Genomic DNA, 22,026 nt, shown 5'->3' with positions numbered 1-22,026 from the left:
GTGTTTCAAGTTGACTGATGAAGAAATGTAGTATAATAGTGAAAGATGAGTGTCTCTTTGCAGGGCATATTCCATGTCGAATCAGGAATTTGCCCTCACCATGCCACAAGATCAGACCTGAACTGGGCAGATACTTCTCATTTGTTTCCCTGCTCCCAGTGCAGAAGACATTAATTGACAAAAGTAATTAGTTGCTGAGAAGCTCCTTCTGTTTGAACAATACGACTTTGCTTTTCAGACCACTCTGGTGTTCTATTTCATTGAGAACTCGCGGGAAATTAACCCAAACAGCATGTTAACTCCCCGACAAAATATATTTTAATTTATCACTTCTTTAAATAGCGATGAAGCATTAAGGATAGAAAGACGATATAACTTATTTCCAATGTATAGAAATAGTATGTGAGCCACACAACTTTCTTGTGTTTTGACTCCACGATGAAGGCAGAAGAAAAGCATCACTAGTGTGTTAAAAATGGCAATCCTTTTTTTTTTTTCAGGGTCAACAGGGCCTGTTCAGGTGATCATCACAGAGAGTACAAATCAACCAAACTCACACCCCATCCAGTGGAATGCTCCTGAACGATCTCACATCACCAAGTATATCTTGCGCTGGAGACCGGTGAGTGCCACATTCTTCATCATTCATTCATCAAAACTAGCTTGCTTCTTTTTTTTTTTTTTTTTTTTTTTTTTCTCCTGGTGTCTGAACAAAGCAGCTGACACAATTTCAGCAAACTTTAGTTGCTAATTCAGTGTCCTTGTCCTGTCGATGTCAACAGTTACTCTGAGGATCAAAGACAGCCGGTGCTGTATAAACACTTGATGTTTTTCTGCCCAAACTTTACTGGTTACTGTGTTCATGAAGTATCTTATTAACCAAAGCACAAGCACAGTAAGCAGATGAGTTTGTAACCTTCCTCACTTTGACTAATGTCAATCCTTGTAGAAGCTTCTTTACCCTAAGAAACATTGTTTTAGTACCATGTGTACATCCAAAGACAACTGGGATAGATCTCATCCTGTTAATGAGGAGGTGAAAACGAGTAGGATATGAAGATATAAAAAGCTAGCATAGGATTAAATAAACAGTCATCTCCCATCTTCTGTAAAGTCTAAACCAAAGCTGGTTAACCACTGCTTGTTGGCTCACTCATGTTTGAGGAATGGTTGGTTTTAACCAACCTAGATGAGTTGTGTCGCAGTTCCTCTGAGTACAGCTTCACAAAAGACCAGTTAGTGATTAAGACCATCAGTACCTCGATGCTGCCTGTTATTAAGGGAACAATAAAGGCCCTGGTCCAAAACCACTAAAGGCACTAAAATCTTCTTACTGACTTCAGTATATCTTGGATTAAGGCCTGAATGAAATGGGCTTTAAAGCACTGGAGTACAAATCTCAGAGGATGGAGCATTATTTTGGAGCTTCCCATAGAATTCAAATGCAGGGTAGGAGGGAAGAACTTTTCTGTATATTGTTTTCAGATGATGGCTTAGTGTTATTGTGAAGAGCCTTCAAATATGCATTTTCCAGCCATTCCTGCCTTCACATATTTTTGATGAAGGAATGAGTCCAGTGTATATATTACAAACAATGCTCCTTTTAAAATAATAAGTTCAAAGCTAGATTGTTTTTCATTTAATCCCAGCAAAACTTAATCACCCAAAAATGTCATTAGCCCTACTTCCTGGCATACCTTTCTCATCTCCTTTGACTTGACTGTGTGCATTAGCCATTTGGGTCACCCCTGTGTTTGAATATCAGAGTGCTTGGTAACTGTGTAGCCAGTCAGGTCACTAGATAGCCCTGCTTGCGGGTTAGGGAGTCTCTCACTCTTTGGGTGTCCTTGTTCTTGCAGAAAAACTCTGGAAGGCAGTGGAAAGAAGCCACCATCCCCGGCTACCAGAACTCCTACACCATATCAGGCCTGAAGCCTGGTGTGATATATGAAGGACAGCTCATCAGTGTTCAGCGATATGGACACAAAGAAGTCACCCGCTTTGATTTTACTACAACCAGCACCACAGCAGTGACAAGTAAGTTGAACAGCAGCACAGCCAGAAAAACCTGATCTCTTTCACCTGATTCTTTGTTTTGTGTATCCCAGTTAACATGAAAGTAGCAATGGTTATTTAAACCTCTTTCTTCTCTCTTGTAGGCAACACTGTTTCAGGAGAGACAACTCTTCTTCCTCCCGTGGTTGCTACTTCAGAGTCCGTTACTGAAATCACAGCCAACAGTTTTGTTGTCTCCTGGGTTTCTGCTTCTGACACAGTTTCTGGATTCCGTGTTGAGTATGAGCTGAGCGAGGAGGGTGATGAGCCTCAGTATCTTGGTGAGACAATATTTGAGTCTACTATACCAAAGCATTGCCAACAGTACATCACTGTTTTCTATGCCAATCGGTATAATTAGTGTAAATAGGGAGGATCTTACAGTCTTTCATTTTTATTCAATTAGTATATGAGAGTGGCAGAACTAGCTCAGGTTAAAAGCTCAGTTAGTTCATTGTCCTTTTTCTGTCAGTGGTGGTAAGTTCACGTCCAAGGAAGAATATGCATTTGTCCAGTCTTCTCTTCCATTTGAAATCACGTAAATTCACTATCTTCCACAGCATCCTGAAATGAGCAGCAGTGCAGATGAGAAGACAACCAAATCTGGTCTTTGAACCTGCCACCTGGCTAACTTCCTTTGCTATACCTTTGTCCTTCCATCAGAATGGGCAGAGAGAAGTCTTTCCCAAGTGCCCCCTCTTGGCTATTTGTCATTTCATGGATGTCTGTTCCAGTCTGCTCTGTCAGTTCTTTTGTTTAGATCAGATCTTGTTCATCTTTGATAATGAGACAACTTAGCTGAGCCAGGAAGCTGGTTAAGGGCACTGGACTCAGACCTAGGAATTGAACATACGTCTCCAACATCTACTGTAGAGCCTCTGTCACCACACATAATTTCAGCTTAACTTCTTTTTCCTAACTTCCTGTATTAACAATGGCAATACCAATACTTCACAAGGATTTGAGCTTGTAATAGCTTTTAGGACATGAATGCAATAGAAGAACAACATTAGAAAAAGAACAGTAATCCCCTGACTTAATTCTTCCTGGACTGCTGCTCCCCTGGACTCACAGACTTGTAGTCATGAGCAGAAGTGGCTTTGATTGGGACTGCCAGCACTGTCACCACCTTTCTTGTCTGCATGCTGGCTGCCCAGACAGCTGAGCTGTGTTGTGAAGCAACTCCTGAGCTCACCTGTCTACAGACAGAGGTTTACAGACAAATTGTAAAGCAGTTCCCAGTTCCCCTTAAGATGCTTGGCTTCTGTCTGGCCAGTAAGGGGCTGCTTCATGGGGAATTTCCTACATCTGGCATGTAGGTGGACATCTGGGGGAAGGGAGCAGGGAGAGAGGTTCAGCAGCCCTCATAATATCACTCTTCTCCACTCATGAGTCAGTTTTTCCATATAAGCTATCCATGTGAAAAATTTTCCATATATTTCTGTATTGCAAATACAACAGGGTATGAAATGAGTACTCAGCTGAGATGGCTAAATGCCAGCAGTGTGCAGGGGGCTGCTGGTCCCGTTGCCTTGCCACATCATACACCAAGCCTTGCTGTCCTTGCTGAGTGTGGAGACCCGTCCCAGCTCCCTACACGACTTGTCTGATGTGGACTAAAGACACAGTGCAGAACTACTGCTGTTTAATTGCAGGAAGACTGTGATTCAGCCAAGATTAGAACAGAGGTCTCAATTATTTCATTTGGAGAGAAAGCAAGAAGGTAGAATTACTAAGGCAATTTTTTCTTTCCTGTTTTCCTTAGATCTTCCAAGCACAGCCACTTCAGTCAACATCCCTGACTTGCTTCCTGGTCGCAAGTATATTGTTAATGTCTACCAGATCTCTGAAGAAGGAGAGCAGAATCTGATTCTGTCTACTTCACAGACTACAGGTATGTGTGAATGGGTGTTGCTGCACTGTGAAATCTGGTTTTATTGTTTGCTCAATATTTTTTTTCTTACCCTCTTATCCTCATGCTTGCTGTCTTCCTCTGTTTATTCCCTTAAACAGCTCCTGATGCACCTCCTGCTCACAGTGTGGAAAGTGTAGATGACACATCAATTGTCATTAGCTGGAGCAGGCCACAGGCTCCCATCACAGGTTTGTCTCATTGGAGTGCACCTATTTTTCACTGTTGGTAGAATCTGAGATCTAGATAAAAAAAGAAAATGAAGTATAACTCTGAGACAGAGGGCTAGTGTCTAATTCTGCTCAGTCCAAGAGGCCAGCTGGAAAGCACATGGGCAGTTTAACGTTTGCTTGGTTTCACTGTCTGAACCAGCCAATTCAGGAGGCTGGATGCAAAACGATTCCTTCTGGATTTGTGTTAAATAAAAACGAGCCCCATGATCTTCTCTTTGTATCTGTCATGCATACCATCCCATAACAAGTGTGAGAACTGTACAGGCCCTAAATCCACATGTCAAAACTAAGAAATATTCTGATTCAGGTCAGATTATGCTTTGAAAGGCATTATGAGTGTGTGATCTGTAGACGGGATGTGAGCCCAGGCAAGCCACAGGTCCCACTGAATTTAAGGACTACTTTTATGAAGCTTCAGTGGGGAGATCAATTTAATTCTCATTTCTAGCATTTCTTGTGCTGGCTTACTGCTTGTGGCTAAGGGCTATATTTATCTCTCTTCTGCTTTAGGCTACAGGATTATCTACACACCCTCCGTGGAAGGCAGCAGCACAGAGCTCAACCTGCCTGACACTGCTACCTCTGTAACACTCAGCGACTTGATGCCAGGTGTTCAGTACAACATCAGCATCTATGCAGTGGAAGAAAATCAGGAGAGTACTCCTGTCTTCATCCAACAGGAAACAACTGGTGTCCCACGCACAGGTAATGGTTCTGGATATCAGTCACTGAGTTTTCTGTTAGTACGTAGAGCCAAATGACAATGTAGGCTCACATTGCTCTAGCTAAACGAATCCTTAAATGGACTCAATTCTGGATTTTTGCTGCTGTTGTAGTGGTTTTTAATTGTACATGTCACAGTAAAGTCATACTCACTTATTAATTGACACAGTCAAGCCACCACTCTACATGAAGAGGGTTGTAATTAGAAGAGGTTCTTAGGGATGTAGCTTAGTGCCAGAGTTAGGTTATGGTTGGACTCTATGATCCTGAGGTTCTCTTCCAAAAATGATTCTATGATTCCATGATAATTCCTAGGAATCAGACTGCAGGCAGGTTAAAAGGTTAGTCTTGCACTGTGTCTATGGATCAGAGTTTCCTAAGTTGTCTTAAGGGGATTCTGCTAAGAGATCTTCTTAAGAGCCTGGTAAATCATTTTGCCTCAGTACTTGGCCTGCAGATGCTTAAGATTATGTACTCAGACATCACAACACAAATCCAAATCATTCACCTGGTTCTCCCTCTCCCTTCCAGTCCAAACCATTATTTTTCATTGTAGTCAGTATGGATGGGTGATTGCTCAGCATTGACTGGTGTGCCAAAATAACACCATATGATCTAAACTTGAGACACCCACAATTTAAAAAACTGCTGGTTTCAGGGTTCTTTAAGTATCCAGTTGAGCTGAATAGCCAAACCAAAAGAAAGGATAGTGAAAGAATCGGGGCCTGATGTGGTAGCAGAGGAATTTGATGGTCCTGCAAGTTGCAGGCACGTGTTTGCAAATGGGAATTTATCAGGAATGAACTCAGCTCAATGATTTTATGGTTTGGCGTTTGTATCTTCCAAAAATGTGCATTGGTTAACCTTAGGGCAATATCAGTCCTAATCTGAAGAAACTTAATTTGAACGTAGGAATTCAAGAGTGCAGTACTGTGAACCAGCACAGAGAGAACTGCATTTTGTCCTTGACTATAGTAAGGCCAGATCAGCCCATATACTTGTTTAATTATAAAAGATGGATTTCAAGTTAATTATAGACATTCAGAACATGCCATGGGTTTTGAAAACCCTCTCTTTTAATTTTAAAAGGATGTTCTTGTTTGCAGCCCCTGGAGTATTTTTTTTCCCCAAGCTTTTGGTTCTGCAAATACTTGAAGTTCTATAGCAAATTACATCTGGTCTTTCAGTTCTCTTTCTGTGACAGCAAGATACCCTCTATGACTGAAGGCATAAACTACTTAAAATTATGTAGTGACATTGAATTGTAGTCTGCTTGAATATTGTCTGGGAATGCGTATATACATGTTTACAGTAAGGTTACCATGACATTTTTAGTTTGGTATATATTCTTGGGCTATCCATTGTTCAGTCAAAATTAACTTTTTTTTTTCCACGTACAGCTTCTTCTGCTGGTTGCTAAGGACTCCCTCTAATGCTGTTCTGTCGCTCTGCTTTCAGATGAAGTTCCTTCACCCAGAGATCTGCAGTTTGTGGAGGTTTCTGATATCAAGATCACCATCATGTGGACCCCACCACAGAGCCAAGTGTCTGGCTATCGAGTGGAAGTGATCCCTGTCAATCGCCCTGGCCAGCATGGCCAGAGACTGCCTGTCACCAGGAGCTCTTTCGCTGAAGTAGTTGACCTGATCCCAGGAACAACCTATCTCTTCAAGATCTTTGCCCTGAGTCATGGCAGGGAGAGCAAACCTTTGACTGGAGAGCAAACCACCAGTAAGTATCTTTCCTTCATGCTTTTTTCAACCTTTTGAAGTGCACATTCCTGTGTCACTTCAAGTGCTCGGTTTATGTATTTCTCTAAGTGCAACAGTTATAGCCCAGGAGGTATCCCATAGCTAGGATGACACGGTTGGGAACTGATTCACTCAAACAATGATCTCTTCAGCAGATTTATCCTCCTCCAGGGCTTTCCAATGGGAGTTTAATTCTCATGGCACTTTAAAACAATTTCATATGGCTGGAATTCAACTCTTTTTATTACTGACTGAGAACTGACGGGCCCTGCAGTTCTTTTACAGCACAGATCACAGTCCATGGGGGTTTTTTGGGTCTTTTTTAGGATACCTTAGGGCAGATTTCAGCATGACTTGGGATCCTGGCTGAGATTACTCTGAAAATCTCTTATCTCATTTCTGACAGCTACATGTTTATTTGGCTCCACTGTCAGCAGTAGGAGTTCTGCATGCACATGTAAAAACAGGCTTTGCTGTTAAAAGGACTGGTTACATTTCAGCTTTGCTAGGTTAGGCCTGACTTTCCACAGGCTGTCTCACCACCCCAGAAATTTCACTGTCATCCCAGAGAAAACTGAGAAACTGGTTTGCAGCAACCTCAATGGCCTGTTGACAAAAGACCATGGGGAGCATGAAGTTTTTAGAAACGGTCAGAACCTTATTGTTAATGATTTAGTGGCAGTACAACATGTCACCAGTGTGAGGAAAGATAAGTGAAGTACATGGTCTGTTAGGCATTGCTTTTTGCTTTGCAGAAATGCAGAGAAGAGAGGATTCTGGGCAAGATGTAGGCTTGTCTGGGTAAGATGTAGGCTTTCAGATGGAAGAGGAGAAGTTTAGCGTGAGTTTGAGTGGTTATCTCCATTGTTTATCCAAGAGAAGCAGATCAGACAGGACCTGCGATGTAGTTAATTTGAACAGATACTGTTTATTGGGCAATAGAAGTGTGACGTCATGTTTGTGGTGTTCTTTGACTGGGTCACATTATTCAAAGGACAAAAATTCAGCTATGCACTTCTTCTGCTGTTCTGATACTTTTCAGTAAAACAGAACGACTTTTGAGAATCCAGCCCAGCTCTTATAAAGATGAGCAGGAAGGGAAGGAAAGGAAATGGAATTATCTGTGAATATAGCCATGCTGTTTGAGAAATACTCTTTACTCACATCCATAAAGTTAGGAATTGTGAATAGTGCCTCTTCCTCTTACTGTCTCCTTTGACTGTTCCGGGAGAATGGGATCCTTATGTTTGCCCTTTGACGTAGGTATCTGATTTGAGTGTAACATAGATGGTGTGAACACCCTCCCTCCTCTTTCAAGTGAGGCTTTCAAAAGCAAGGATGCAACCTGGGAGTCTGAACTCTCTTGAAAACATGTTAGAACAAGAAGAGCTCAGTTCCCACTTGGATCTGTAAGTTCTTGTGGTTGTTTTTGGGAGCCTTGGCTGGGTGTAGAGCCCCTCTGAAAGACTGCATGCAGCGGTGTACATTGGAGCACAGGCATTTGATTCAGATAACACAGGGCTAGTTACAAATGTCTGGTATCATTTTCCATAGGCGGTGATCATCCGCTTAACTGCTTTGCCTAAACCACATTTCAGAAAGTATTCACATAAATCGCATCCTGTAATCGAAAGTCCTGGGAAACAGAAATCATTCAGAGTTCCCAAGGAAAACCCTGCAGCAAAAGTCTCTTCCCACGGTGTAAATGTGATTCTCTTTTTGGCCTTCCGTTAAAAAGCAGTCTACAAATAAACTCTGAGTGTGTGTGTGGCTTTTTAATCTCCCCCTTTTCCCTTTACTATGAGGAGAGGAAGTGATAAAAGCCTAATAGAGCTGGCAAATTAAATTGTGTAGAAAGGAACTGACTGTAGGCTACAAATCGGAGGAAGAGAAAATTTGTGTCAGGTGAGACAGCACAGATCTAAGTATCAAGAAGAGATAAAGCTGACTCTCAGCCCCGTGGGTTGGAGATGGGCCTAAGGAGGGTCACACTCATCCTTTATATTTTAGAACTGTCTTCCCCCATCTTTGCAAGTGGTGGAAGAAGGAAGTCTTCCCTTCTTTCTCCCTCTCTCCTCAAAAAGGGAAAAAACACTGGGGAGAAAACAAAGGACAAAATCTGCTTCCCACTGAATCACTGGGAGAGTGACGAAAACATTAATTTTTATCACAAAAATATTCCTTATCCAGAGAGAGAGAAAAGTATTTGCCATCAAAAAAGAGTATTGATGGAACCTCTCCTCACTGCTCTTAATTTCAACATATGATTGGGACCCAGAAAAGGTGGGGAAACTTGCCGTGTAGATGCTATAAACCCTTCGCTGTAGCCAGTGCTACCCCGCTTGCTGTCGGGGCAAATTGCTTAAGGATGTTTTCCCCTCTGAGCCTCATCTTGTGTCAGCCAAAGGTGGTGACATCTCCACCGTTCACCAGACTCCTCTGTAGGGCTGAAGAAGCTGAATTGCTTCAGCCTCTTATTTGTGTGATTTTCTGGATTATCAGTTTCAGCAGCTTCCCAGGGGCAGTGATAAAAAAGGGAGGAAGCCTGATAAGAGCTGTTGCATGAGTCCTGTGGGAGAGATGAGCATGCTTAGAATTGTTGTATAGTCAGTTCCACTGCGTGCTTATTTTTAAGTAGATCTAGGAACTGGTTTTCTGCTGAAAGTCGCTGACTGTTACTTATTTTTGCATTAAAATGACAAAGTGGGGGTGTTTTGTTTTGGGAAGGGATTTTGAGAGGGCAAGGAGTAGGACTGGGCAAAGGTTTGAAAGAATAAATCTTTTTAATGAAAAAGGGCTGAAGTTAGATTTCTGTGCTTATGCTGACAAGTCTAAACTGAGCTGATTTTTAAAAAATGCTCAGCATTCATGAGAAACTATTGAAATTCCCAAGTGCGGTTGGGTTCATCTGTCTCGCCTCAGCCGATAGCCTGACCTCCCATGGGATGGGCACATATGGCAGCGACCCAAATCGGCACAGCCCAGAATACACAGGTCTGCCTGGCCCAGCATATTTCCGATGGCACTGAGGCATGGATATAGTTATTTCACTCCTATTTCCAGCTCTCTCATGGTCCCCACCTTCTTTCTTCCCTACCATTGCACTCGTGCCCTAAGTGAGAAATACAGGCTCAGCAACCTCATTATACACCCATGTTTTTTGCCTGCTAATGGACTTGCTTTGGAAATAGGGATGAAGTAGCGATTCAGCTGGAAAACTGATGTTATGTTCTTCCTCCCCAGAGCTCGATGCCCCCACCAACCTGAGGTTTCTCAATACCACGGAGCATTCAGTGTTAGTGTTGTGGACGCGGCCCCGTGCTGTGATCACAGGATACCGGCTGACTGCAGGTCCCACAAGAGGAGGTCAACCAAGAACCTACAATGTAGGACCTTCTGCCACCAAGTACCTTCTCAGGAACTTGCAGTCTGGCACTGAGTACACTGTGTACCTCGTGGCAGTTAAAGATGACTTGCAAAGCGCCAGAGAGACTGGAGTCTTCACAACTTGTAAGTATAATAGGCACATATTCCTCTTCCCTAACACCCTGGCCTTTCTTCAAAACTTGTGCTGAAAGTGGCTATTGTGAATTGGTTTACAGAAGCAGCCTTTTGAAGTAGCATTCCGGCAGAACCACTTGGGAAATATTCCTTGTTCTTCTTTCTGAAGTATTTGGCAGGAAAAAGAGTAATTTGCATCAAAAAGCTTTTAGTAAAATATATTTCAGCTTTTTGGTGATTAAAAACAAAAGCGAAAACTTACTACTGGTATCTCAGTTTTTGTTTAACTGAATGAAAAATAATTTAGTTTTACTTGATCATTCCAGTTGTTTGGTTTTGGCATGACAAATCGGGGAAAGCAAACAGCTCCCTTAAAATGGGCAATGAATAATTAGTCTGTCATTTGTATAAAGCTGAAGGCAGTCATATCTCAAGCCCAACCATACCATCTAAGGCAGCTCGACTGCGGTTATAGAAACTGACACAAACGTGGCATTCTATCCTTTTTTTTTTTTTTAAAAATTTCAGCCATCTGCACTTTAGCTGCTGGCTTGGAAGAAATATTAAGCAAATTTTGGAAGGAAAGGGAGTTCTGTAAGAACCCACACATACTTCTGGAAAGAACAAATAGATTCACTGTTTAAATAATGGTGAAGCAGTCATATAAAGTAACGAAACTCAAAGCCATCCAAGCCCAGAACCACATCCTCTTTTCAAAAGAGAATGTGGTTTCTTTTAGAACAATGTGAAATTAAAATAAATGTTCAAATGTTTAATCAGAGTAACACTGTTGACCTTGGCAAGGTGCATTTTGCTGACAGACTGCCTTATCTATAAATATTTATCAGCTAGGATATGACTAGATATCTGAGATGAATATTGCCTTCAAATTCTCTCTTATCTGAATGAAACCAGTCCAGTTTAAGACTATAGATTAATAAAGCAAGTCTCTTCATTAATAATGAGGTCAAATCAGATTAAACTCAGTGGAGTTATCTGGACTGATTCTGGGGTACACAAAGGCTTTAGCTTTTGTGTGGTGCTCCTAACAGATATCAATGAAGTCACAGATTCCTCAGACTGATTTTGAGTTCCCATTAACTCTGCTGGCTTTAAAGGAGCTGAAGATGTTGGTGAGGGATAACATGGTCTCAGCTGGGACAGTTGGATGACAGACAAGGGGCTGGTGTTCTGCTGACTGAATGGTATATGATGGGTGAAGGAAAACAAGATGCTTTTTGAGGAGCACTTTAGGTATCGTGCCAAAACAATATTCCCCAGATTCTTGGGGTTGGATGCATAGAGGACTCACATGGCCTAGTTCAGTATTTACACTTTCCTTAGGAACTACAAAAATACTTGCTATGAGTAGACCGCTTGCATATTGTGTCTATCAAGCCCAGCACCAGACAGAAGTGATCTCTCAGATTCCTCTCAGATCACTAGGTTTTCAAAAGTAACATAGTTCAGTGCTTATTACATACCTTTTGCTATTTGGGCTGCTAGAAGTCAGGTTTTCTAACTGTTTGCTGCCATCACAGTAGCTAGACTTCAACTCTGCCAATTCACTTCACAGATCAGCCTGTTGGCTCTGTTCCTCCTTTTAACACAGAAGTGACTGAGACTTCTATTGTCATCACCTGGACACCTGCCCCAAGGATTGGTTTCAAGGTAAGAGAAACTGAAGTCCCATGTGTTTTTTTTTTTTCTTGCTTCATTGCAACAGGGAGGGCTGATTAAAGCTGGTTACTATGGACTGCAATGAAAGTAGTACAACAAAGGCAAGAGGTGCAAGAGGCTCACTGCTTACAGAGGGTGGGTCAAGGTCACAGAGGTCAGTGCAAGCATGTCCTCTGGGCTTCAGATCAAGTTAATCAGTGGGACAACTAAAATACAAGTTACAGGATTAACAGTTGGCACGAATCATACAGGCCCGTGATACTTATGTCGGATGATAAGTCTGGATGCAGATAGTTACCTGGGATAGGAGTATTTGAGACTGAAAAGCAAATTTTGCTGCTTCTCTGCAGCTGGGTGTGCGCCCAAGCCAAGGTGGAGAGGCTCCCCGGGAGGTCATCTCTGATTCAGGCAGCATCGTGATATCTGGCCTGACCCCTGGAGTAGAGTACACCTACACCCTCACAGTCCTGACAGACGGCCAGGAGAGAGAGACTCCGATCATCAGGAGAGTGACTACACGTATGACACACTTGCTTTTCCACAACTATTCCTTCTTCCACTTGCTTCTGCTGTGCTCCCCAGATGAAAGGCTGTCTCCTGGGAGTCAGTTCCAGTCCTCTCGTGGTCTGGAAGGTGTTTTTCTTTTTGACGCAGAGCTGACAGTAGCACTAGCTCTTGCAATGCAGGATCATGATTTCAGGAGAATATTTTTTAGCCCATTCTGAAGGGTGAGGGTACAGTCTGGGGAGGAGGGATGCTGAGGGGGCTAGCATGACTCTTGGTGCCATAAATAATCTATTTCTCTGAACGCTTGCAGCTTTGTCTCCACCAACCAACCTGCGCCTGGAGCCCAATCCTGACACTGGGGTCCTGGTAGTCTCTTGGGATAGAAGCACAACTCCAGGTAACTGTGAACTTGCACTATGCTTGAACATGCTGTTGTATCAGAATGCTAACATTTGTTCTGCAGTGCCTTGCACTTCATTAAGGAGACATTGATAGGAAGCTTGCTGTTGAGTAATTTAAAGAAAAAAGTATTTTTTGATATATGCAAGGATGTAATTCACAGTGAAGTATAGGTTGCCATAGGACTCTTCATGATTTACATTCCATGTAAAATGCTATTTTGGAGTATGAATGTGCTTAAATATTTCAGCTGGTTTAGGGATTTGAAGGATTTCTTAAAATATCCTCAGTGGTTTAAAAATAGTCCAAGGGAAGGAAAGCAAGATGGACCAAAATGATTTCTGGCAGTGAAGAATGAGTTCATATCATTGAGAGTAAGCATGGAAATTCTGAAAGTGTTTGATATGAACTCTTCTCCAACAATAGCTGATGGGAGCTATATAACTGACTTCTATAACATAAGGATTGAAAGCTTTTGAAAACCCCACTCTCAGTCACTAGATGTATCTTTTCATATGATGTCATGAGATTTTCGGCTTGATAAAGTCTCAAAGGGAACCGAAATTACACTGTGACGGAGGCATGGCTGCCTCCTGGAAAGCTCAACCTCTTGCCTGTGGGGCTCAGGGTGGCAAAATCACTCATAAAATGTAATGTGATTGCTTCAGTTGTCTGTCTGTATTTCAGGCATCAGTGGGTACCGAGTGACCACTGCTCCCACCAACGGGCAGCAGGGCTCTACCTTGGAGGAAGTAGTAGGTGCAGATCAGACCACCTGCACCTTTGAAAACCTAAACCCTGGTGTGGAGTACAACGTCAGCGTTTACTCAGTGAAGGACAAGCAGGAGAGCGTCCCCATCTCTGAAACCATCACACAAGGTAATGAAAGGATGAGCAGCAGTTTTAGCTGCTTGAAGTCAAATTGCTGAGACTGAGAGCTGTACATTGCACAGCACCCATTAGTTTGGTGGCAGAGGGCCTAGACTTGGTATTTGGTCTCAAGAAGCAGAATAGCTATGTGCCAGCATGTGACAGAGCAGCACTTAAACCCATGTACTTCTCTGCATGGACAGCCGATGTTGTCTGTCAATGAAGTGGTGGTAAAGAGATGCATCTGTTGTATCAGTACACTGAGCTGAAGGGTGACAGGGATTTAACTTGGCCCTGTGGTTCCTCAGCAGCTGGAGCACAGCTGGTGGGAGTAGGAAGTAGGCAAAGAGAAGTATGAGAGGGAAGTGAGCACAGGAAAAATTTTGGCAGCAATAATGGCAGAAGATCACTTCGGCACAATGGAGAGGAAAGCCATGATGGCAAGGTCCATCACTGTGGTACTTCTGGGACACAAAATGGTGTGTGCCACCTCACCCTACATGTGGCGATGACTGCAGAAACTACCTTTGTAGCCACAGTAGCAAAACGAATATGCGTCTTCCCAAATGGTTTCATTTCATTTTCCTTTGTGAGGGTTTTGTTTGTTTGTTTTTGTTTCTGCTCAGCCCTGAAATGATGCCAGCTACTGTGTTTGCTTGCTCTTATAACACTGCTTTAAAATTTCCGTGCTTCACTGAAGTGCTGTATGCTCCCTGGGGTGAACTAATACTGTGATACTGCATAATTACAGCAGTAATAGCTTTAGTCCTTTACCATCTTCTGGTGGGGAAAAGCTAAGAATGTATGTCTCTGGCTTTTAGCACTCTTTAAAGGTGATATGGTACATGCATTCCATGTGGATAAACAATTATTTTACAGAAAACTGGCATTTTTTGCATGTATTCTGTAAAATAAGTATTTTCCTAGAAAGACATTAAAATAGAACATAACCACTGTTATTAAAGCCAGTCTTTTGTGATGCTACTGCCCCATAATTCGTTTACAAGCTAACTTGTAATGATCCAACAGAATGGACACAGAGTCCTGCATCTTTGACTCACCTACTGGTGTCTGGTCCTGAGGGAGGAAGAGCAGCTCCCACTGATTTTGGGATCAGCCCACTAAAGTGAAATAGCCAAATCTTCTGGCTTAAATCAAAACCAATCTATTGACTTGAGCAGCTGAGGGTTTGACCATTGTCAGTTAAAGATGCATCTAACATTCCCCACCCCTTGCCCAATTCTGTGGTCCTAACATACAGGAAAAGAAAACTTTGCTATGGTAATAATGTCCATAGGGAAAACAGCCACAGCTGTGCTTGTTTGCCACACAGGAACTTGGACAATATCTAGAAGATCTTTATTTAGTGGCTTAGTTCTGAAATTTTTGAACTATTTAGCCAACAAATCAAGCCAGTCTCTTGGCCACATGTGCTGGGCATAACCTCTGAAAATGGAGACATTGTCGCTCTCACAGAATACTTACCATCTAAAGGTCATTTTTAACCATTTGCCATGTTTCCCAGAAAGTGTTTCATTACTCACTGTTCCGTATTGTCTGTTTGTAGCACATATCTTGCAGCAGTTAGTGGTAAGTAGAACTTGAGGAATTCTGGGCCAGATCCTCAAGCCATTACAGGGATTTGAGACTTTTCCAAGTCCAGTGTAAATAGTCCAGAGAGTGGATGATCCACCCTGAAGCTTTGTGATGGTTCTCACCAGCTGAAGGTGCAGGCTGAATTAGCCCCTTTGAATGGGTTGATATTTTTTATGATCCCAAGTAAGTGAGTTGGACTTGCCATTTGAACAAGACAAAAATTCTAGAAGGCCAAATCAACTAATATTTCAGAGAAGTAGTTTTATTTGTATGTTGATAGACTTTCTCTTGTTTTCTAGCTGATAAAAAAAAAAGGAAGTGGTATGTTTTTTCTCTTTCAGTTTTCATTGGAAAATGATGGGTCTTTGTGGCTCATCATTGCTCAAAGAAAATTTGTTGCAAGTTAAGTTCCTCTTGTTTGCCTTCTTGAAAATTTTAAGTCTGAAGTAGATGGGCATTGTCACGGGGGATCAGGATTTCAGCTTCTGTCTGCCCAGGGGGGCAGCTGGAGACTGCATTACAGAGTACCGTATAAAAAGAAAAAAACAAAACAAAACAACCAAAGAAACCCACAACAACAACAAAAAAAATCCAAAAAACCTCCTTTTCCCCCAATCCCCAAGAGAAATTCTGCATATCACCACAATTGCTGCTGAAGTTCTGTCAATGTCAATAGTGATGAACACTGCTTTTTTCTCCCTTGTCTTTCTTTTGCCTCTGTATGTCTTTGCCTTTCCCATTCGCTCTTTAACTCATTAGAGGTGCCCCAGCTCACTGACCTAAGCTTTGTTGACATAACTGACTCAAGCATCGGCCTGAGGTGGACCCCGTTAAATGCCTCCACCATTATTGGTTACCGCATCACAGTAGTTGCGGCAGGAGAAAGTGTCCCTATTTTCGAAGATTTTGTGGACTCCTCAGTAGGATACTACACAGTGACAGGCTTGGAGCCAGGCATTGATTACGACATCAGTGTAATCACACTCATTAATGGCGGAGAGAGCGCCCCTACCACTCTGACACAGCAAACGGGTGAATTTTGAAAACTTCTGTGTTTTGTGACATGGACGGTGTTTCATGCTGTCACTGGCTCTCGGGATGATGGGGCTTTGTCCAAAGAGGAATTAAGCCGCTCACTGAGGGGAAAGCCAGACAGACCCGGCTCGCCCCTTTTTTCTCAATGGCAGCTGGTGATGGATGTGCACTGCTCTGTTTTCTAATTTGAGGCATTTTAATGCTGTGAATGGCTGTAGACTTGCCAGGCTCATTCACCTTCTGCTATTCAGATTTCCGGATGCAGTTAGAATCAAGAGCCTGAAACATGAGCTATATATTCACCAGACTTATAAACCACGATTCCCCCAAATAAGAGTGCCACAGAGCGGAGCAGTTCAACAGCCGCCCTCCAACCTTGGTAACTGTTTGAGCTTCCAGCAGTCTGTTTCAGTGGTGGCCTCACTCTTTCCACGATGCCCCAAAGGATGCAGACAAAAAGGCACTCCCCGAGTACAGGCCACTGACAGCCATGCCACGCCGTCAAGGGTCAATAGTGCATGAGCAGAAGGCGAGCTGAAAACTAGTTCTTGCATGAAATCCTATTGTGTTTGACAATCCTGAGGCTGTAAATCCTTCAACACGAGTAGAAGTAGAGTCATAGGAAATTAGTGATATACCCTCTCCTCTCCTGTGTGTGCATGTATGGATTCTAGATGAGATTACTTTTCCACCTGTAAACTGCTGTATGGCAACTTTAAACCTCTCTTGGCTGTGCATCTGTAATGCGAAATCCAGCTGCAAGAAGCACATTACTGAAACTTGCTACCTTGTTTTCAAATTAGCCCCACAGGGTATATTTAAAGTATTGGGAATTGCCAAGAGGTTAAAGGAGCCTGACAGGAGTACAGACGTATTTTTCTCTTAACTATAGTAGAACCGAACGTAGTTTAGAAGTCTGTTTGCATGGGTCTGACACAGTAGTCTGTTATGCATGAGGTACCTTCTCTGGTGATTCCCTGAACATACCTCTTGATCAACTGTTATAAATTGGAGAACTAAGATATATTTGTTTTTTACTATGTAGCTGTGCCTCCTCCCACTGATCTACGCTTTACTAATGTGGGGCCTGATACTATGAGAGTGACTTGGACTGCACCAACTTCCATCGTGCTGAGCAGCTTTTTGGTGCGCTACTCACCTGTGAAGAAGGAGGAAGACGTTGCAGAGCTGACAATTTCACCTTCAGACAACATGGTGATCTTAACAAGTAAGTGGGTTACCTACAAAAGTTGAACAAATATAGGAGGCCCCTTACATAAGACATAAGATAAGGCAAAAGAAAAATTGCTTACTGTAAGCTGATGTTGAAGTAGCCTCATACAAACTCAGACTAAATGAGGTTTGGCCACTTTCTTTACCGAAGTTAAAGCCAAACCACAGGGAAGTCTTTCCCATCAATCCAAGGGCAGTGGTGAATCAGACTATGGGGCAATTGCATTGATTTGCAACCTGGTTAGATATTAAGAGTAAATACATATTACTCACCTGGTTTGCCAGAAATATCAAGGACTTGCAGTGCAGAGTTTCAGGGAGAGGATCAGAATGTGCAAAAGGTCATTGCTCCTTTGGCTTTGTATGCCCAGGACCAGAAACTAAATACTGTTTGAAACATTACAGGACCTGGCAACGAAACACGGGCATTTTCTGAAAGCTGACATTATTTTTTGCTAGTGCAAAAGCTCTATTATATTTGAAGTTGTTTTTTTTTCTGTCCCAGAATCAGGTTGGTTGTGTGAGAGACAATACCCACTTTCAGAATAAGAGACCAGATCTGGAGCTCATCAGAGTTAGAATAGCTGTGTTGGAAATCCTTGGCCCTGTTCCAGTTTCTATGAGCTAAAGCTTTGGCCTGGTGCATAACTGAACTGCTAGATGACTGGAAGGGACCTCATAGAAAACTGTTTCTGGCCAGTCTCCACAAACTAATGAAGCAACAGTACAGGATACTGTGCTCCTTCAGGCTAAAACATTGCAAGCAACCATAATGCCACAAAAAGAAGTGATTTAAATTTTTTAGTGTCCTGGAGGCTCAGATCTTTCATCAAGCAAAACCTGATTACCTCACTTAAGAAGCACAGTTGTGTAGGTTGAATGACTTCTAGCTATTAGTAAATAAAAATGTCTAAATTCATGTACTTGTACTCCACAGATCTGCTCCCTGGTACTGAATATCTGGTGAGAGTCTACAGTGTTGCTGAGCAGCACGAGAGTGCACCTTTGTCTGGAATCCAGAAAACAGGTACTTAGATGCACCCCGAGACACATGTGCAATTAGTGCCATCCATTAAGCATTAATTGACAGGACTTGTTGTTCTTTCCTGAGTATTGCTGCCTTCTCGATGGGTCATCAGCTAGATATCAAAGAGCAATGCATGTCGGGAAACACTAGGAAATTTTGTATTTCATTATGTCTGAGAGCTAGAACTTCTGTTGATTTTTAAATAGAGTGTTGTAGATCCTGGTGTGAAAGTGCTGATGGTGTCTGCCTGAGCATAAGCTTAGGCAGAGCCTGTGATACCCATCATTGAGTCTTTCTTGTTTTGTAACTGTATACTGGAGTTTGCTTGTGATGTGTGTTGTTTTATGCTGTGCTGTCTGTGTGTGCCATACACTCTTTCCCTGTCGTTGCATTCCAGTGCTTGTTTATCTCGCTTTGATCCTGAACACGTATTTGTTTAGTTCCATGGCTGAATAGCATTTGGCTTAGGATCTGGCAGTGTCATGGTACTGAGCTTAATGAAACATGACAATGGTGATGATGGCCAGTAGTTCAGTTGAGCTCAGTCTCTTGTTTCTTTGAAATAACCAGGTCTTGATTCCCCCACTGGCCTTGACTTCTCGGATATAACTGCTAACTCTTTCACTGTCCACTGGATTGCTCCTCGTGCTACCATTATGGGCTACAAAATTCGGCATCAGCCAGAGCATGGTGTTGGCAGGCCTAAGGAGGACCGTGTGCCCCCCTCGCGGAACTCCATCACCCTTACCAACCTGCTTCCAGGGACTGAGTACGTGGTCAGCATCATTGCCATCTATGGCAGAGAGGAGAGCATGCCCTTGGTTGGCCAACAAACAACAGGTAAGCCTTTAGAGAACGCTGGCTAAAAGTTACCATGAGGATTTTGATTGTCCTCTACCAAAGTAGTTGCTGTCAAGCAAATCTTCCCTAGAAGTCTGTGAAACTCTGTGATACAGAGGTAGTGCCTGATTTAGGAAAAGGTTGGAGGACCCATGCCACTTTCAGATCAAGCCAGATGTCTTTAGGGCAAGCAGCACTTTTTTCATTAAATCTAGTCCGATGCTGAATGTTTTTTTTAATGAGATACATCACTTGTAGCGGTGTGTGCACTGGACTAAAAGTAAGACACACGAGTAGCAGAGGAGATCAATGTCATAGGTGAAATATGTAGCTGATGTGTATTAACTGCGTTTAAACTCTCAATTCTCTTTTTTTCTAGTGTCTGATGTTCCAAGGGACCTGGAAGTCACCCCCACCAGCCCGACCAGCCTTGTGATTTCCTGGGATGCTCCTGCAGTGACAGTCAGATACTACCGGATCACGTATGGTGAAACAGGTAAGGACAGGCCTCTATGGCCAGTCACAGACCAGAACCTCTATTCTGACGCCATTAGAAAGCCACAGAAAATAGCAAAGGCAAGTCTGACTGTAGCAGACAGGAGATTCTTGTATCTCTGAGATTCTTGCAGCGTATTTAGAGAAGATGGTCAAATATAGGTGTCTTTTTTTTAAAGGAGAGAAAATAATTTTGTATCCACCAAACAGAAAGAATATCTGGAGCACTTCAGTCATTTTAGAGGTGGTTCTGTGTACATATTTAATTCTTTTCCTTGGGTTGGTATGAGAAAGACTCCAACCCAACAGCTATTGAAATCAAGAGGATCCTGTCTTCAGTTTGATGCATATATGATTGTCCTGTTTTTTGTAATGATTTAAAATGTGTAATTCAGAGACCCATTACATTTCTTCTTTTTCCACCGTACCTTCCTTAGGTGGAAGCAGCCCTGTGCAGGAGTTTACAGTGCCTGGCACCATGTCCACTGCTACCATCACTGGCCTCAAACCTGGCGTAGACTACACCATCACTGTGTATGCTGTAACTGGCCGTGGAGACAGCCCTGCCAGTAGCAAGCCAGTCACTGTTACCTACAAAACAGGTGAGACTTGTTTAAAACAAAACAAAGAAACCTACAAAGAACCTCTGCAGCTTAATGTTGGTTTATCCACATAGATTTGTATCACTGATCCCTGGTTTCTTTGAGAAATCATAGCCCATGTTGCAAGCTCATCTTTTTCAGTGGAGCTGCATATTATGGTGGCCCAGCATGATAATGACATGACACACAGGGAGATTGTGGACTTTTGGAGGAGGAAAACCCTGTGGAGCTCAGGTGGAGATACAAGCAATATCTGACTGCTTACTGCAGCATGGAAATCCTGGCAGGCTCTCATGTCATGGGGTCACTGTTGGCTTAACTCTGGTGCTTCTGATGCACTGTCATATTACATGATCCTGATGAGACATGACTTTCTCACTTCAGGACTGTTGTCTCACTCCTGGCTCTGGATATAGCCTTATCCTACTCCCGCTGTAGCTGCAGATAAAGGTGTTTAGTAGCCTTTAAAACAATAAAAATCCTCAACTGACATTGATATGAGGTGAGTCAGCCACACATCATGGTTAAGGCTTTTTTGCTCTGGGCTAGGGTGAGGGACAAATAAATAGCAACATGTGTTTTCTGTTCTAAGAAGCACAGCCTAGAAAAGGAAGAGCAGAATAAAATTTAGCTAGGAGACAACTGTGGAGGGAGGATTTCCTTTACCAACATACTCAGAAAAAAATATTTTTGCCCAGAAATAGACACACCATCCCAGATGCAAGTTACCGATGTCCAGGACAACAGTATCAGCATCAGATGGCTTCCTTCAACGTCCCCAGTCACAGGGTATCGAGTGACAGCTGTCCCCAAGAAAGGACATGGGCCCACAAAAACTAAAAATGTCCCTGCAGGTAAGAATACAAGACATCCTTCACCAGATAAGTAAAGAATGCAAGATGTGACCACTGGAATCAACGCTATTGGGCACTAGGCGTATACTCGAAGGCAAACTTTCTCCTGCTTGTACCTTTTTTTGCCATCCTGATGACTTTAGTTGGCTCTCATCCAGGAGAAGACAGGGCAAACCTCATCTAGCTGAAGATGTCCCTGCTCATTGCAGGGGGTTGGTCTGGATGACTTTTGAAGGTCCCTTCCAACCCAAACTATTCTATGATTCTAAATTTTTGCCCTGAAAGCTTCACATTTCTCTGACACCACTGTGCTGCAAAGGTTTTTTCTTAGCAACCTCAGTGTCTCTGAGGGACACCTGGATTTCTAAGGAATGCAACTGGATCTTCCAGCATCCAGCAAAACTTCCTCTGAAATCCTTTTGAAGGTCACATAATGTGACCCTTGGTCATAGCATGGACTCAGGCACATACTCAGCAGGCTTGACTGCATTACCACAGAACCTGCCAGGTCAGCTCTCGGGTTGCTCTTGGGAACACTGTTAGTGGGTTTTGTGGGATCTGCAGAGATTAGCGCTCAGGATGCTTGTGATGCAGTTGGGTTAATGGTCAGTCTTATCCGGGAAAACGCTGAAAGCTGGTCTGCTCTTGCTTTGTTTTATTTCTACTGTGCTAACCTGCCCTTTTAGCTGTGGGGATTTCGAGCAGGTAACAAT

At 42.8% G+C, this 22,026-nt stretch overlaps 1 protein-coding gene across 5 annotated transcripts in view; it reads left to right on the top strand.

The window, feature by feature from the left end:
* The window catches only part of FN1 (fibronectin 1), a 55,139-nt gene that overhangs the window by 17,658 nt on the left and 15,455 nt on the right, over nt 1-22,026 (top strand). For 3 of the 5 annotated variants that reach the window (XM_071811283.1, XM_065840668.2, XM_065840667.2), the window contains exons 13-31: nt 501-622; nt 1,860-2,037; nt 2,160-2,336; nt 3,821-3,949; nt 4,069-4,158; nt 4,711-4,905; nt 6,382-6,654; nt 9,918-10,184; nt 11,752-11,846; nt 12,206-12,374; nt 12,673-12,759; nt 13,449-13,640; nt 15,987-16,259; nt 17,308-17,490; nt 18,433-18,522; nt 19,093-19,362; nt 19,742-19,858; nt 20,295-20,459; nt 21,158-21,313. In XM_071811283.1, coding sequence (XP_071667384.1) covers nt 501-622; nt 1,860-2,037; nt 2,160-2,336; nt 3,821-3,949; nt 4,069-4,158; nt 4,711-4,905; nt 6,382-6,654; nt 9,918-10,184; nt 11,752-11,846; nt 12,206-12,374; nt 12,673-12,759; nt 13,449-13,640; nt 15,987-16,259; nt 17,308-17,490; nt 18,433-18,522; nt 19,093-19,362; nt 19,742-19,858; nt 20,295-20,459; nt 21,158-21,313 — 3,228 coding nt within the window. The remainder of the gene's footprint in view (nt 1-500; nt 623-1,859; nt 2,038-2,159; nt 2,337-3,820; nt 3,950-4,068; nt 4,159-4,710; nt 4,906-6,381; nt 6,655-9,917; nt 10,185-11,751; nt 11,847-12,205; nt 12,375-12,672; nt 12,760-13,448; nt 13,641-15,986; nt 16,260-17,307; nt 17,491-18,432; nt 18,523-19,092; nt 19,363-19,741; nt 19,859-20,294; nt 20,460-21,157; nt 21,314-22,026) is intronic. The other 2 variants (XM_065840670.2, XM_065840669.2) reach the window with 1 other exon arrangement.

This window comes from Patagioenas fasciata, chromosome 7 (genome assembly GCF_037038585.1).
Source record: "Patagioenas fasciata isolate bPatFas1 chromosome 7, bPatFas1.hap1, whole genome shotgun sequence".
Taxonomy (NCBI): Eukaryota; Metazoa; Chordata; class Aves; order Columbiformes; family Columbidae; genus Patagioenas; species Patagioenas fasciata.
The sequence above is the reverse complement of the archived record's forward strand: the minus strand, read 5'-3'. Positions and strand labels throughout refer to the sequence as shown.